Genomic DNA, 16572 nt, shown 5'->3' on the forward strand with positions numbered 1-16572 from the left:
CAGTGAACAAACCAATCATTCTCCTGCCCTCGTGGAGATTATATTCTAGTAAGGCAAGGAGGTGATACACAAGAAAGCAGATAAAAGTAATGTGTGCTATGTTGTATAAATGCCGTGATGACATGTAAATATTATCACTTAAAATAGCACCTAGTATTTATCAGTGCTTTATAGATTATTTGAACACTCACAACCTGAGAAGGCAAATCTATTGCTTTGTAATAAAGCAAAGAGAAAGAATGAATAAGACTAAGTATTTGCTAGCAAAACAGGGTGACTATAGTCAAAAATAATATAATTGTACATTTAAAAATAACCAAAAGAGGATAATACAGGCACGGTGGTTCATGCCTGTAATCCCAGCAGTTTGGGAGGCCGAGGTGGGCGCATCACCTGAGGTTGGGAGTTTAAGACCAGTGTGACCAACATGAAGAAACCCCGTCCCTACTAAAAATACAAAATTAGCGGGGCATGGTGGCCCATGCCTGTAATCCCAGCTACTCGGCAGGCTGAGGCAGGAGAATCTCTTGAACCCAGGAGGCGGAGGTTACAGTGAGCCAATATCACACCATTGCACTCCAGCCTGGGCAACAAGAGCGAAACTCTGTCTAAAAAGAAAAAAAAAAGTATAATTGGATTGTTTGTAACACAAAGGATAAATGCTTGAGGTGATGAATATGTTACTTACCCTGATGTGATTATTATGCCTTGCATGCCTGTGTTAAAATGTCTCATGTAATCCATAAACATAAATACCTACTATGTTCCCACAAGAATAAAAAATAAAATAAATAAAAAGCAAAGTGAGAGGATGAAGTGAGGGGGCAGGTAGCAGGCTGCTCCCCCAGGACAGGCAAGGAGGCTGGTCTGATCCTGTGACGTGGAACACAGACCCAGATGATGGGAGGGACAGGGGCAACCAGAAATGTGGGTGAAGCATTCCAGGGAGAGGGAATAGTGAATACAAGAGCTCACTTTATTCAAAGGAAAAAGGAAGTGTATAGCTACATTTATGAAGGCCCAAACCAAATATTTCACCCTTATAGATTTGCATGTTTTATACAGACACACTGAAAGACCCAGGAGGAAAACTGACCTTTCTGAGCTAGACAGGGACACAAATTATACTGCCTGTTTAGAGCCACCCAGGGAGGAAGGGCAGGCTCTGGGTCCTCACCCAGCCCGCCGACTCTCTGCAGGCCCTACAGTGGCACCACACAAGTGTTCCTTTCCTGGGGCCCATCAGAGGTCTGGCTGGGGTGGCCACAGCAAGGGCGCTCCCACCTTAGCCCTCTCCACCTGTCTTTGAGCACAGTCAGCACAGTGTTAAGGACTGGACTCTGACTTCCCACTGACCGGATGTGTCTCCTAACTCTGCCACTTACCAGAGACATGACCTTGGGCAAGTGATTTAACCTTTCTAGGCCTCAGTCTCTTCATTTATAAAATGGGGTTGATAAATACAAGTAGCTATCTCATGCTGTTGTTATTGGAAGGGTTATGTGAGAAATGCATATGAAAGTGCTTAGCATGGTGCCTCACACATAGTAAGTACTCAGCACGTATCAGCTGTTATTATTATCATCATACAGTTAACACCGATATCTTCCTCATGAGTCAGCAGATTCAGAGAGGAGGAATCCAACAGTCAGACCGGGCCCAGACAAGGGAGGCCAGAGACTGCGGTGCTGCAGGAATGGAGTGGGCTGCTCTCGGGAGTGAGGGGTCCAAGTTCAATTTGGGCTTCACCGTGTATGTAAAAGGGGCTGTGACTAATTGGCTTGTGGGGTAGGCAGTCAGGGTGGGGTCTGATCTTGAAATACTGTGGGAAAGGGAAGAGGTGGGAGAACCAGGTCTGTATTGCTGTGGTATGGGGAGGCAACGGGACAGGGGAGGGTGTAGCCCATCTCTTCTAGCTCTATCAGTAAGTTATGAAGAAGTGGGGGTGGCCATGACCTGTGGTCCTGGTGGACAGTACCAAGACCCATGAGGTGTCTCACAGGGACCAATATCTGCTAGGCCCAAGGAAGGAGGCACGAGCCGCGCTCCTGGACTGAGTCTGGGCTGGCTGGCCAGTGCTAGGCAGATGGGACGGGACAAGGGTGCTGTTTTAAGTGGTAATCATTTACATGTCATCACAGCATTTATACAACATAGCATGCATTACTTTTATCTGCTTTCTTGTGTGTCACCTCCCTGCCTTACTAGAATATAATCTCCATGAGGGCAGGAGAATGATTGGTTTGTTCAATGTTGTATCCGCCAGGGCCTGGCATACAGAACCGTACCTGCTGTCTGTGCCCCTCAGTGGGCAAGCTAGACTTCACCCTGGATCCCCTATACCTGAGCCCCTAGTCCTTCCCTGGTCACCCAGCACAGACAAGCTGGGGCCATTTTAAAATGCTTGCAGGGCTGGGCGTGGTGGCTCATGCCTGTAATCCCAGCACTTTGGGAGGCCAAGGAGGGCAGATCACAAGGTCAGGAGTTTGAGACCAGCCTGGCCAACATGGTGAAACCCAATCTCTACTAAAAATAGGAAAATTAGCCAGGCACGGTGGCAGGCGCCTATAATCCCGGCTACTCGGGAGGCTGAGGCAGGAGAATTGCTTGAGTCTGGGAGGAGGAGGTTGCAGTGAACCAAGATCGTGCCACTGCACTCCAGCCTGGCAACAGAGCGAGGCTCTGTCTCAAAAAAAAAAATAAATAAAAATAAATAAAATGTTTGTAGGCCACTGCTCTCTTCCTTTCGGAGGCCACACCTTACATCATATCAAATATATTAAAATACCCTACATCCCATAGTAAACATACACATAATTTTTGCTATAAAAATGTTTTCAGGAATATCCATAATTGTGCTCTTGATATTATCTAATTATGAGTTTTCATTTTGATTTTTAATTGGCTGATTTCTGGGCAATCATCACGTCTATGTGGGAATTTTGGCCAAGTAAGAGAAACCTAACCTAGAAATTATTCTCAAATGTAATGACCCCCTTTTTTTTTTTTTTTTGAGATAGGTCTCATTGTGTCACCCAGGCTGCTGGAGTGTGGTGACACTACCTCGGCTCACTGTAACCTCCCCCTCCTGGGCTCAAGCTATCCTCCCACCTCAGCCTCCTAAGTAGCTGGAACTACAGGTGTGCGCAGCACCATGCTCAGCTAATTTTTGTATTTTTTGTAGAGATAGGTCTTTGCCATGTTGCCCAGGCTGGTCTCAAACTCCTGGTCTCAAGTGATCCTCCCACCTTGGCCTCCCAGAGTGCTGGTATTAAGGCATGAGCCATGGTGCCCAGCTCTGTTATGACATTTTTATGATGGCTATAAAGGTGACATGTTACATGTGTAGATATTTAATTAGATGTTCATTAATTCTAATTTTGCTGTTTTTCTTGGGTTTTAGAGCCAATACATTTTTCTTAGGCCACAAACATTTCACAGGCCCCTCAAGCAGCCAGGCCCAGGCACTGAGCCTTTTAGTATACTAGGGGATAAACTGGCCTGGCCCCTGCCTCAGTCTCGCCAGGTTCAGAATATGGCCCTCTGAGGAGCCTGCACAGACACAGGCCTGAGTCCCCAGTGAGAATTGTAAAGTATGGAAGCCTCAAGGCCAACAGCAATGTCTCAGGAGGGTCCCCTGGAGGGCCCTGAGTCTCTGTCTACCCGACCAGGCTTGGGAAGTGGCCCAAGCCTTCCAAGGATCCCTAGAGCCTCCAGAATCAACCCTAAAACCCTCTTGACTCTCTAGACCTCCCCCAGGCCCCTCTTCCCCACTGACTCTCTCAAGGCCCTGCTGGAATGCTTTTTATTTCATGAACAAACCCTTCTCCCCTCACTCCTAGGGCCATGAGCTGAGGAGAACTAGGCAATGGGGCTTTATCTCATCTCTCTTAGTACCTCCATTTTCAATTTGGACAATGTTTATAGTTTATGTAAATAAATATAGCTTCAGTTCTTCCTAAGGGCCTCCTCCATGGAAATGTTGGGGCTGTCTCTGGTGGTTCCTAATTCCCTAGAACCTTTGTAAATGGTTTGTTGACTTTTGCAGTTCCTGAGGTCTCTTATATTAAATAGCAATGTCCTATGGTCAGGGCCAGCTTTGTACAGCCTGTGTACCTCCCCCACATCTAGTACAGGCATGAGAGGTGTTGAAGGGTCTGCCCTGCATGCCCATTTAAGCCCCTGCTTCCTCAAGCCTTCCGGGAACCCAGTGACCAGAAGGAAGCAGCCACCCAGGAGGAAGTAGCTGTTGTTTATTGAAAAGGGGAAATTTGGGCAGTAAACTTGCTCCTACATGGCCAGCCTCTGGGAAAACCCTAGGGGAATACAGAGCCAGAGACTCATCCTAGGTCAGTCTCCCCAGAGTTGGTAGCATGTGCCCAGAGGCCTCTGAAGAAGCATTCACTGCACACTGCCTTTGTAACTGCCAGACCCCAGGGAGACAGAGCTGGCCGAGATGCTGACCTCCCGTTGGAGGAGTGCACAGATCTGCAGGAGGCCCAGAGAGGAAAACAGCCTTATCACTTGTATGCTGTGTGCCCCCGGGCATGTCCCCGCCCTCTCTGGGCTGCAGTTTTCCACCTGCACAGCAAGGAGATGGATGGCTAAGTGATCTCCAAAGGCCTGGCCCTGCCTGCTCTGAAACGCAACAGTGGCGTGAGACACAGCTGTGAGGGCCTGCAGTCATTCTTCCCACAACTCTGCAGGCCAGTGGAGGCTGTGCTCTTTTCAGTCCCCATGCTCAAAGCCCTCTGGATTGTTGCAGCCATCACAACCAAGCTGCCCCCTCCCCTCAGGGCTCCACTCCATCTACAGGCTTGGCTGCCCACTGCAGTTGGTACAAGCATGACCCCTTTGAGGTGACACTTTTGTATCATATGACCCTGGGCCCTGATGGAGAAGCAGTCCTAATCACCACCCCCATCCAGGGCACAAATGGAGGCCTTGTGTCCCTGAGGTAGAAGCAGAGATGGCTCTGTTCCTTGGGGGTTGGACAATGCTATCCTGGTAGGGCCTTGTGAAGGAAGTTGGCCTGATGAGGAGTGGGTGGGGTGGGTGAAGAAGGTTGGGGGACTGGAGCTGTGAATGGGCCGAGCAGGGGCAGGCCAGAGAAGAGCAAGGCCATCGTCAGAGCAGATGATGCTTTGACCAGAGAACACAGCTGCCACAGGGAGACCCCAGACCAGCGAGAGGGCTTTCCAGGTATGTCCGCAAAGCTCTGAAAGGGGGCACCCTGCACCAAGCCTACTGCACTGGTGGGAAGTTGTTGGGGGGACTGGGGCAGGGGTAGGGTAGCGGAGGAGTGGTTTTGAAATAAAGAAAGGGGCTGGGCCTGATGGCTTACACCTGTAATCCTAGCACTTTGGGAGGCTGAGGCAGGTGGATCACTTGAGCTCAGGAGTTTGAGACCAGCCTGGGCAACATGGCAAAACCCCATCTCTACCAAAAAATTAGCTGGGCATGGTGGTATATGCCTATAGTCCAGCTACTTGGGGGTCTGAGGCAGGAGGATTGCTTGAGCCCCGGAAGTCAAGGCTGCAGCAAGCTGAGATTGTGCCACTGCACTCCAGCCTGGGTGACAAAGTGAGACCCTATCTCTAAATAAATAAGTAAGTAAGTAAATAAATAAATAAATTAATAAATAAGGAGCGGTGGGAGCTTGGGCCAATCTCCCAGCCTCTGTGTGCCTCAGCTTCCTCAACTGTACAATGGCGCGTAATAACATCTACCCCCTAGAGCTGCTAGGGGCTTAAATGAGCCAGTAAATGCAAAACACTCGATACAGTCCCTGATGTACAACAAGTAACTAATTCATTTAACAAACATCCCTGGCCCCTGCTCTTTGCCTCTGGCTAGTGAGGGGTGGTGCTGAGAACTCACCACAGGACTAGGCCTGGCCCCCACTGCAGGAAACTCTCAGTTTTGTCAAGTGGGAGAGCCTCAGAGAGAACAGCCCCAGCAAAGGAGCCCAAGGCTGTCAGACCCTCTTGAACTGTGGACTCTGGTTTCCAGTAGGCCTCATTTCCCTACCAAATTGTTAAGCAAATCTGCATACCTCCTGGCTCTTTTTCTGAGAGGGAACAAATCTGAGGTGCTGGCCAGTCTCCTAGCCCTGGGGCCAGGGGACTGAGGCTCAGACAGATAGAGGCCTGGGTGTCTCTGGGAGCTGATAGAGGATAGAGGGTTGGCAGGGGCTCAGTGCCAGGCAGTCAAAGCCAGCATGGGAGTTAGGGAGAGTCACACTGCCCCAGGAGCAGGGGAGCACTGGACCCTGAGGAGGCAATGGGCTGCAGCTGCAGAGGCCCTGTGTCCTTCCTGTTACCGCCCTGTTCCCAGGGCCTGGCACCCAGCCCAGCACAGCATAGTCCCCTCTGCCTTCACCTTCCCGCTTCCTAGAGGCCCTCAGGCTCTCCCCTTCCCAGTGCCCCCATCACTCAGCCAAATCTGATCTTGGACACTTCCACCCTTCCCACACAAGCAACAGGGACTAAAACCCACTTTGAGATCAAGCATTTTAACTGAAAGCCTAAAGAGATGCTGTTCTGATGGTGGAAGTTCAGGCATCCTTCTGGTTGGGCAAAGGGGTCTACGAAAGGAGTTTACAGTGTACTTATGTGAGCAAAGCAATGAAGAGGGAAGCAGGAAGAAGGCAGTCAGGATACATGATGACGGGCACAGAAAAGACCCAGAAGTAGATACTGGAGTGGGAGGAATGTTTTTAAATGTGTTTCTTATTTGGGAGTTTGAATACATTGACTATTAATTTTGAATTAATGTATTTTTAAAGTATTTAAAGAGTTTGGGTAGCAGGGAAAATGGCTGGAGCAATGGCATGGGAGGAGGATGCAGCATGTATGGGGGAGGAGGATGGGGTACCAGGTTCTTGGCCCTGCCATGGACTTACTCCTTGTCTTGGACAGACCATTTCCATTCTTGAGTTTCAGTGTCCCTGTCTTTATAGTGGGAAAAAATGGGGACAGTAATACTACCTGTATACCTGCTATAAAGATGAAAGGAAATCATATATGTGTGTATGTGAAGTACTTGGCACATGGTAAGGGCTCAAAATCATTAGGAATCTACAGAGGATCTCCGTTTTCCCAGCTGTAAAGAGAGGGGAAGGGAGACAGGGATAGGACTAAATTGAGAGACAAGCCCAGGGGCCCCAGCTGTCCAGGCGGCTAGGTGTACCAGGTCTCTGCAACTGGGCCCCACAGTGGCCATCTGGCCTCCAAAAGGCTGTAGAAAGAGAGTTCTCAAAATTGTGGTCCTTGGCCCCTTGTCTTCACTATGGTCCCTAAACTGATCCCAAAACTTGTCCCTTCTCCAGCTGTCATGAGCAAACAGTAAGTAACTCTGAAGAATTTGATTTTCACATGGGACTCAGAAATACTCACTAGTGAGGCCGGATTATCTATAGCGAAATTAACTTGTGTCTTGTTCTTGCTGCTGAAACTGAGAGGTACACTGACAAAGGAGCCTCTCTGATCTGAGGGGTGGTTTTCCGCTCTGGGCTGTCAGGAGCAGAGACTACAGGCCCAGACAGCCCCAGATGGGTGCTTTATGGCTCAGATGAGGCTGGCAATGTTTTTAAGGCCATGGTAGGTCCAGGGCACTCTCACCTTTGGAGTCCCCATCTCACTACTATCAAATATATATAATTTTTAAATGTCATGGCCACATTTTACAAAAAAAAATATGTCTTTTGCTTTAAGCTTTTTGGAAAGGATAATTCTTATGAATTTGCTTTTGAAATGATTTGGCCTTGAGGAATTCATTTCATTTACAATTGGTAATGATTTCTTGGCAGTTTTCTTGCATACTTGGGGATTTTCGTGAGCTAAGATAATCTGGCCTCCAAACCATTTTCAGATGTGATGAAACCTTTATGAATGCTAAATGAAGCTGATGCAATATTACATAGTATAGACATTTACTTATACATTTATTCATTGTGATTTTGCATTTTTCTCCTTTTGAATTTTAGAGCCAATACTGGTTGGTTGGTTGTTTCTTCCAGATCTTAGATCTTTTTATAGGCCCTTGGAAAGTTCCCAGTACCTGGCCATTGTCCTATGGATAAAATAGAACAGCCTGTGCTGGGTGGGAGAAGGGCTGAGGGGGACCTCTCTGGACACTGTCCTCCCCAACCAGCAGCCATGTTGGAAAGATGGCAAGATGAAGTGACTCAGTGGCTTTGAGGGGGCCAAAAGCATCACAATAACATTGGCGACTTTTCTGGACCAGCAATAGCCCTCTCCCCTGGTTTTTCTTGCATGCTGGGGGCCTCAAAATGACTGAACTTGAAAATATGATTCATCCATATATTCAATATTTACTGAGTCGTACATCAATACAACCCTTAAAGAAAGCAATTTGGCATCATCTGTTAAAATGACAACTGCAAATACCCTTTGATTCAGTGATTCCACTTTTGAGAATGTGTTTCATGGATGTATTTATTCTTACACTTAATCAAATCCATATAAGATTATCCATTGCTGGCCGGGCGCGGTGGCTCAAGCCTGTAATCCCAGCACTTTGGGAGGCCGAGGCAGGCGGATCACGAGGTCAGGAGATCGAGACCATCCTGGCTAACACGGTGAAACCCCGTCTCTACTAAAAATACAAAAATAAATTAGCCGGGCGTGGTGGCGGGCGCCTGTAGTCCCAGCTACTCCGGAGGCTGAGGCAGGAGAATGGCGTGAACCCGGGAGGCGGAGCTTGCGGTGAGCCGAGATCGCGCCACTGCACTCCAGTCTGGGCGACAAAGCGAGACTCCGTCTCAAAAAAAAAAAAAAAAAAAAAAAAAAAAAGATTATCCATTGCTGCATTTTCCAGGAATTTAAAAAAATGGAAACAACTCAAATGATCATCAATAGAGGACTGGTTACAAAAATTATGATGTATTCATACAATGGAATAATATGCTGCTGTGAAAATAAGAATGGCACCCCTCTCTTTAGTCTTATGGAAGGAGTGCCAAGATATACTGTTGAATTTTTTTACAAGGCGAGGTGCAGAATGCTGTGTAGTACTCTACCTTTTATGTAAGAAGGTGAGGAAAATATGAATATACATACTTGGCTGGGCGCAGTAGCTCATGCCTATAATCCCAATACCTTTAGTACCAGCTACTCAAGAGGCTGAGGTGTGGGAGGATTGCTTGAGCCCAGGAAGTTGAGGGTGCAGTGAAACTGTGGTTGCACCACTGCACTCCAGCCTGGCCAACAGAACAAGGCTCTGTCAGAAAAGGAAAGGAAAGGAAAGAAAGGAAAGGAAAGGAAAAAAGGAAAAGAAATACATACTTATTTGGATGTACATAAAGAAACCCAGGAAGGACATTCAAGGAACAACTAACAGTGGTTATCTATGGGAATGAAATGCGGTTAGTAACTGGGTGGATGGGGTTAAATGCCTGGAGGGAGAATATTTTTACTGATATCTTTTTATATTTGTCTTTTTTAAATTATGTTGATTTATCATCTATTTGAATAATGAATTAAAATGTATTTACTGAAGGCCAGGTATAGTGGTCCACACCTATAATCCTAGCACTTTGAGAGGCCAAGGCAGGTGGATCACTTGGGGTCAGGAGTTTGAGACCAGCCTGACCAATGTGACAAAACCCCATCTCTATTAAAAATACAAAAATTAGCCAGATGTGGTGGTGCCTGCCTGTAGTCCCACCTACTCAGGGGGCTGAGGCAGGAGAATCACTTTCACCTGGGAACTGGAGGTTGCAATGAGTCAAGATTGTGTCCACTGCACTCCATCTGGGCAACAGAGTGAGACTCTGTCTCAAAAATCAAATCAAATCAAATCAAATAATAACATAAAATAAAATAAACCTACGGAGCATCCACTTGTGCCAAGCACCATTCTAGGTAAGGGATACAGTGGAAAATGAGATAGACAAATTGAGAAAAAAGAAATAGGATCATTCATTCTTCATTCCCCAATATTATAGAACTAATTCAGGCCTATTAATGAAACAACTTAGGGCTATGAAAATGTAGTGTGCATAGGCTAACACAGGCACATGACAAGCATTTACGGAGAAGTCCACTTTGGTGTTCGATCACCAGTCTCTACCAGCAGCAATTGGCAATGAACATGGCTTCTGCACAGGCTCAAAAAGAGAAGTGAGAGAGTCAGTGCTTGGATGGGGCACATTCACTGGGCCTTCGTCGAAACGCTTAGAGAGACACTACCTCTGAGCGGCTTTCTGGAGAAACCTCAACCTCCTTCCTGAAAGGGCAAGCCAGGCTGAACACCTTCAGTAGATAGTCATTTGTGGGATAATCCATTACCATCTATTTGCGCTATAGGAAAAGCAACCTTTTGAGAGAGGAGAACTTAGGACAGGGAAGTTTTGCTAGGCACAGGGACTTTGAATTCTGGGGACTTCCCGGTCCCGGGGATGACTTGCAGCAGTGGGTGAATCATGATGGCCACTGATGTCTACTGCATGTGCACTGAGCCTCCCGGCCACTTCACTGCATAGATTAGCTCTGAGAAGTCCTGAAACCTACCCGGTAGGTACTTTTTCTCCCTTCTGTGTTTATAGATGAAGAAACAAACAAGTGAACTCACAGAGCCAACAAGTAAGGGAGCTGGGATTCTTTTTATTTATTTATTTATTTATTTATTTTTGAGACGGAGTCTCGCTCTCTCGCCAGGCTGGAGCGCGGTGGCGCGATCTCGGCTCACTGCAACCTCCGCCTCCTGGGTTCAAGCAATTCTCCTGCCTCAGCCTCCTGAGTAGCTGGGACTACAGGCGAGCGCCACCATGCCCAGCTAATTTTTGTACTTTACAGTAGAGACGGGGTTTCACCGTGTTGGTCAGAATGGTCTCGATCTCTCGACCTTGTGATCTGCCTGCCTCAGCCTCCCAAAGTGCTGGGATTACAGGCGTGAGCCACCGTGCCCAGCTGGGAGCTAGGATTCTAAGCCAGTAAGCCTGACTCCAGAGCCTGAAGCCTTCTTCTCCCTCTCCCTGCATCTCTGGGCCCCAGGTGGAGAAGGAGAGCTAGACTACTGTAGTGTCCTTTGTATGCCCAGGCCTCAGCACCCAGTAGGTGACCACATGTATTGAAATGAACAATGACACGAAGAGCACTGTCAAGGACAACCTTTTCCTACCACAACCCTTCTTCACGGAGCTCACCTGGGCCTCGCCCCTCCCCATCCCCACATTTCCGCTGAGTATAGAGACCGACCTTATTTGCCTAACTTTGGAATCTGACCTCTGGCCCATAGCCATACTGGGCTCTGCCGCCTTTTATACACAAAGCCTTTGTCTTCTTAGGAAAATGACCAGGTTCTGCCCATAAAAGTATCCAGCCTGAAAGGAAGGTGGGGAGAGATTGCATCATGGAAAATTGTAGAAACACATTTCTTTGTATTTGAATACTTACAGGACCTCACTTTTGGCAGCAAACCGACTGGGTTAGACCCCAGCATCCTTAGCCTTTTTGTGCCATGGACCTCTTTGGTATCTGATGAAGCCTATGGGCTTCTCAGAATAGATTTTTTTAAGTGCACAAAATAAAATACAGAGAGCAATGGAAATAAATTATATCAAAATAGGGTTTATGAAAATATTTGTGATATTACATGATATGTTTTATTGGCACGTTAAATAACAAGATCCAGAGTTTGGTCTAATTACTGTAATTCTGAGGTAATGATGAGCAAAAATGATATCTCAAGATGTCTGCAACAGCTGTAGTGTAATATGAAAATATCTGTTATTTCCGTTGGTAACAAAGTAACAGGTGCTGCTAATGAGGTTTGTTCCCAGCAACATTCACCATGGAAGGAAATGCTTAATTCAATGAAAGGTTAGGGAAAAATCAAGATGTAATCTTACTCCTCCCCATCTTTCCCGAATTTTTTTTTTTTTTTGGCATGGTCTTGCTCTGTTGCCCAGACTGGAGTGCGGTGGCACAATCATTGCTCACTGCAGCCTCAACCTCCCAGGCAATCCTCCCACCCCAGCCTCCTAAGTAGCTGGAACCACAGGTGTACACCACCACGCCTGGCTAATTTCTTTATTTTTATTTTATTTTATATATTTGTTTATTTATTTCAGAGGGAGTCTCACTCTGTTGCCCAGGCTGGAGTGCAGTGGCGCTATCTTGGCTCACTGTGAGCTCTGCCTCCCGGGTTCACGCCATTCTCCTGCCTCAGCCTCCCAAGTAGTTGGGACTACAGGTGCCCGCCATCATGCCCGGCTAATTTTTTGTATTTTTAGTAGAGACCGGGTTTCACCATGTTAGCCAGGATGGTCTCAATCTCCTGACATCATGATCCGCCTGCCTTGGCCTCCCAAAGTGGTAGGATTACAGGCATGAGCCACCATGCCCGGCTGTTTTTATTTTTTTAGTAGACATGGGGCCTTGCTATGTTTCCCAGGGTGGTCTCAAACTCCTGAGCTCAAGCAATCCTCCTGCCTTGGCCTCCCAAACTGCTGGGATTATGGGCGTGAGCCATCATGCCCAGCCCACTCTCCCATGTTAAAGAGTTCCAGTCCTCGTTAGCCCAGGCCTGGGATTTCCGTTCTAATGCCATTATATCCCTGGCTTATGTTTGTGACAGGGAAGACCAATTAGCAAGTATGCAAATGATGGTTCCCTTAGGATGTCCCCTGGCAAAGAGTTGACTCCTCCAGTGTCAAGGTGGGAATTAATGGTTTATAAAAGTGATGTTCCCAGTAGTAGGCCCTCCAAGAACGCTTGCTATGTGCCTATGTGCTTGTCCTTGTGAGAAAAGCACTATCTGTAGTATTTCACCCCATCCCCAGGTGAGCTAAGTATGGTTACCCTTTTCACGGATGTGGAAAATGTGGCTGAGAGATGAGAAAGAGCTCAGGAGATCGAGACCATCCTGGCTAACACAGTGAAACCCTGTCTCTACTAAAAATACAAAAAATTAGCTGGGCGTGGTGGCACGCGCCTGTAGTCCCAGCTACTCAGGAAGCTGAGGCAGGAGAATCACTTGAACCTGGAAGGCAGAGGTTGCAGTGAACCAAGATCGTGCCACTGCATTCCAGCCTGGGCGACAGAGCGAGACTCTGTCTCTAAATAAATAAATGAATAAATAAATAAGTAAATAAAAGAGATGAGAAAGAGCTGCCCAGGTTGAGGTCACAGGTTCGCCTCATGCCCTTGCCTGTTCTCTAAACTATAAGCCTCACACACACCCTCACAGGCATTTTTATCTTGATTTCAGATAACCCTGATGACGTTGTAATAATAATAATAATAATTATCAACAGAAGTGGACCTTCTGTATTTCAGAATCTTGCATCACCACCACCACCACCACCACCACCACCACCAGCACCACCACCAGCACCACCATCATCATCATCATCAAATTAATAGCTAATCCTGGTCACTATGTTATTCCACACACTATTCTAAGGATTTAACTCATCTGACCTTCCTAACAGCAGGACAAGTTAGATCATTTGATTAAGGTCACATAGCTAGTAAGCTGGAATTTGAACCAAGGAAATCTGGCTGTAACACCCTCATTTTTTAAAACTTTTTTATTGAAGTAGAACATAGACATCGAAAAATGCGTAAACCATGAGTGCAGAGCCAGTGAATCTTCACACTGTAAGCACTCTCATTCAACTCACTCAATCCACACCCACTCAACCCACCAACCGGAACAAGAAATAGAACACTGTCGGCCGGGCGCGGTGGCTCAAGCCTGTAATCCCAGCACTTTGGGAGGCCGAGACGGGCGGATCATGAGGTCAGGAGATCAAGACCATCCTGGCTAACATGGTGAAACCCCGTCTCTACTAAAAAATACAAAAAACTAGCCGGGCGAGGTGGGGGGCGCCTGTAGTCCCAGCTACTCGGGAGGCTGAGGCAGGAGAATGGCGTAAACCCGGGAGGCGGAGCTTGCAGTGAGCTGAGATCCGGCCACTGCACTCCAGCCTGGGCAACAGAGCGAGACTCCATCTCAAAAAAGAAAAAAAGGAAAAAAAGAAATAGAACACTGTCAGCACCAGCAGCTTTTCGCTCCCCATCCAGTCCCCAAGGTAATCACTATCTTAACTTCTATTGCTATTGGATTAGTTCTGCCTTTTTCTTTTTTTTTCTTGTTTTTATTTATTTATTTACTTATTTATTTTTGAGGCAGAGTCTTGCTCTGTTGCCCAGACTGGAGTGCAGTGGTGCGGTCTCGGCTCACTGCAAGCTCCGCCCCACAGGTTCATGCCATTCTCCCACCTCAACCTCCCGAGTAGCTGGGACTACAGGTGCCCACCACCACGCCTGGCTAATTTTTTGTATTTGTAGTATAGATGGGTTTTCACTGTGTTAGCCAGGATGGTCTCAATCTCCTGACCTCATGATCCACCCACCTCGGCCTCCCAAAGTGCTGGGATTAGAGGCGTGGCCACTGCGCCCGGTTGCCTTTTTCTTTTTAGGAAAAGGTCTTGCTATGTTGCCCAGGCTGGCCATGAACTCCTGGCCTCAACTGATCCTCTCACCTTGCCCTCCTAAAGTGCTGGTATTACAGGTCTGGCCTCAAGGAAAAATGAAACCAAGCATCTCTTACTGTGGAATGGAGTTTGACAGAGATAGTTATGTATCAAGTGCTTTAAGCAGGGGAAATGACAACAAATCACTTTAGTCATACTGTAGCAGTACCTGCATCCTATTTTTTATCTTATATACATGCGCCTTCATTGTAAACCATTATGCTCTCTCACTTAGTCCTCATGATGACCCTAGAGTCTAGAAAATAGCTTTGTCTCATGCCCATTTTACAGATGAGCAAATTAGTTCTCTGCAACAATTGAATAAGTTTCTTGAGACCCCATGTCAGTCCCAGCTACTTGCCCAGGGTGGTCTCACGTCAGTGTGCAGTGGAAGTGGGAGTCTCATCAAGATCTTTGAGGCTGACTGCACCATCTGCTGCCTCACCATCTATCCAGCCTGAGTTTCTGCTAGGAAACTCAGAAACACATTAGAGACTCAGGGATGTTTGTGTGAACAAATGGTCCCATTGCCCTAACTGCTCCAAAGCTTCCTACCAGAGGCCTATCCTTGCCTTTCCAGGGGACCCATCTACTCCAAAGTCCCCTCTCTGTTAAAACGACATGAGCTTCTGGTTGTTCTTCAAAATCTGCAACAAAGTCCCACCTCCTCATCTTTGCGCGTGCTTCCCCCTGCTGATGAGGGTCCACTCTGCCAGGTGCCTGCTTGGCTTCCTCCTTCACTGTTCCAATGTCACCTCCTGGACAAGGCTGACCCTGACCCCTGACTCTCTATCTGCATAACGTAGCCCATGGGCTCTCTTGTTCTTCTGCCTTTGTCTTGGAGTGCTTGTTCCATCTGACTCTATTCTACACATATATTTGTCTCCCTCTAGAATGTATGTGCCATGAGGGCAAAGTGCTGTTTTATTCACTGCTTTATTCCCAGGGCCCAGATTTACATGGCACACAGTAGGGACTCAATAAATCTTGAGTGGAAGGAAGACTTAGTTAGCACAGAACTTCTCCATCAAAATAAAAATAGCCTCCATGAAGGAAGGCTACCTAGAATTGTAAATCCACTGCTTTGCTCCCAGGGGCAGTATTGTGGACTTTTGCCAGGGTCCGATCTTTAGTTGTGACAAAGACCAGAGGTTGTGGGGAACATGGCCAAACCCAGTGAGGTAGCCCATCTGCTGGCCAGGAAGCCACGGAGGGCCTTCCCTATCCCCTCTCAGGCTGCTTCCCCTATGTCTGCAGCCAGCCAAAGTGCCCCACCCCAAAGCATCAGAGGAGAGAACCAGCCACCAACCCAGAGGTGACAATAGGGCTGCTGTGTGCTACGGGTCCTTGGGTAGGGCATGGGCTCAGGCAAATGAGCCAGAGCACACGCAGATATAGAGGCATGTGCGCTGGCTGCGCTCTGCTTCCACTCCGGTGCTTGCCAGCATGGAGGACAGCCTAAAGCAGCTCAGCCTGGGGAGAGATCCTGAGGGGGCAGGGGACAGCCAGGCCCTGGCTGAGCTCCAGGAGCTTGCCCTGAAGTGGTTCATGGAGACACAGGCCCCCTTCATTCTGCAGAACGGTGCCCTGCCTCCCTGGTTTCATGGATTCATCACCCGCAAGTAAGGCTGCTTCTGCCCACAGGTCCCTTATAGCCCACAGCCCCTTGGGGCTGAGAAAATGGTCTGGGAACTATGGATCAGACTGGTTCCTGTCCTTTCCCTGGGCTAGGCAGGGGCCCTTGGAGGCGGGGGGCAGGGGAACAGACTGAGGAGCACCATGTCCTCTGGTGCTGGCTTCTATAGGCAGAGTCGGGGAGGGCAACGGCCTCTACTTTAGTACAACTTGAGGATGGCTGGGGCTGCCAGGCTGCCAGAGAACAGAAAGAGGGCCAGGCGTGACTTGATGAGTAACTAGGGGACCATATCATGTATCGTCCAAACCAGAACACTATTAGTAACTAAGCTAGGAGAACTGTCATAAATGGGGCCATCCCAGGAAAACCTGGATGCACGGTTACCCTAGGTATCAAGGCCAAGATAGAGGTTTGGCTTTCTATATGGGCT

General features: G+C 47.7%; 1 protein-coding gene across 3 annotated transcripts in view; it reads left to right on the forward strand.

Moving 5' to 3' along the window:
• SH2D7 (SH2 domain containing 7) overlaps positions 1-16572 on the forward strand; it is a 28935-nt gene that overhangs the window by 1131 nt on the left and 11232 nt on the right. Inside the window, exon 1 of one of the 3 annotated variants that reach the window (XM_077940069.1) lies at positions 15867-16128. The exons of 1 other annotated variant lie outside the window; for it this stretch is intronic. In XM_077940069.1, the coding sequence (XP_077796195.1) occupies positions 15953-16128 (176 nt within the window). In that variant the 5' untranslated portion in view covers positions 15867-15952. Of the gene's footprint in view, positions 1-15866; positions 16129-16572 lie in introns of those variants that run through there. One more of the 3 variants, XM_001106457.5, reaches the window with a different exon arrangement.

The sequence above is a fragment of the Macaca mulatta genome, chromosome 7 (genome assembly GCF_049350105.2).
Source record: "Macaca mulatta isolate MMU2019108-1 chromosome 7, T2T-MMU8v2.0, whole genome shotgun sequence".
Taxonomy (NCBI): domain Eukaryota; kingdom Metazoa; phylum Chordata; class Mammalia; order Primates; family Cercopithecidae; genus Macaca; species Macaca mulatta.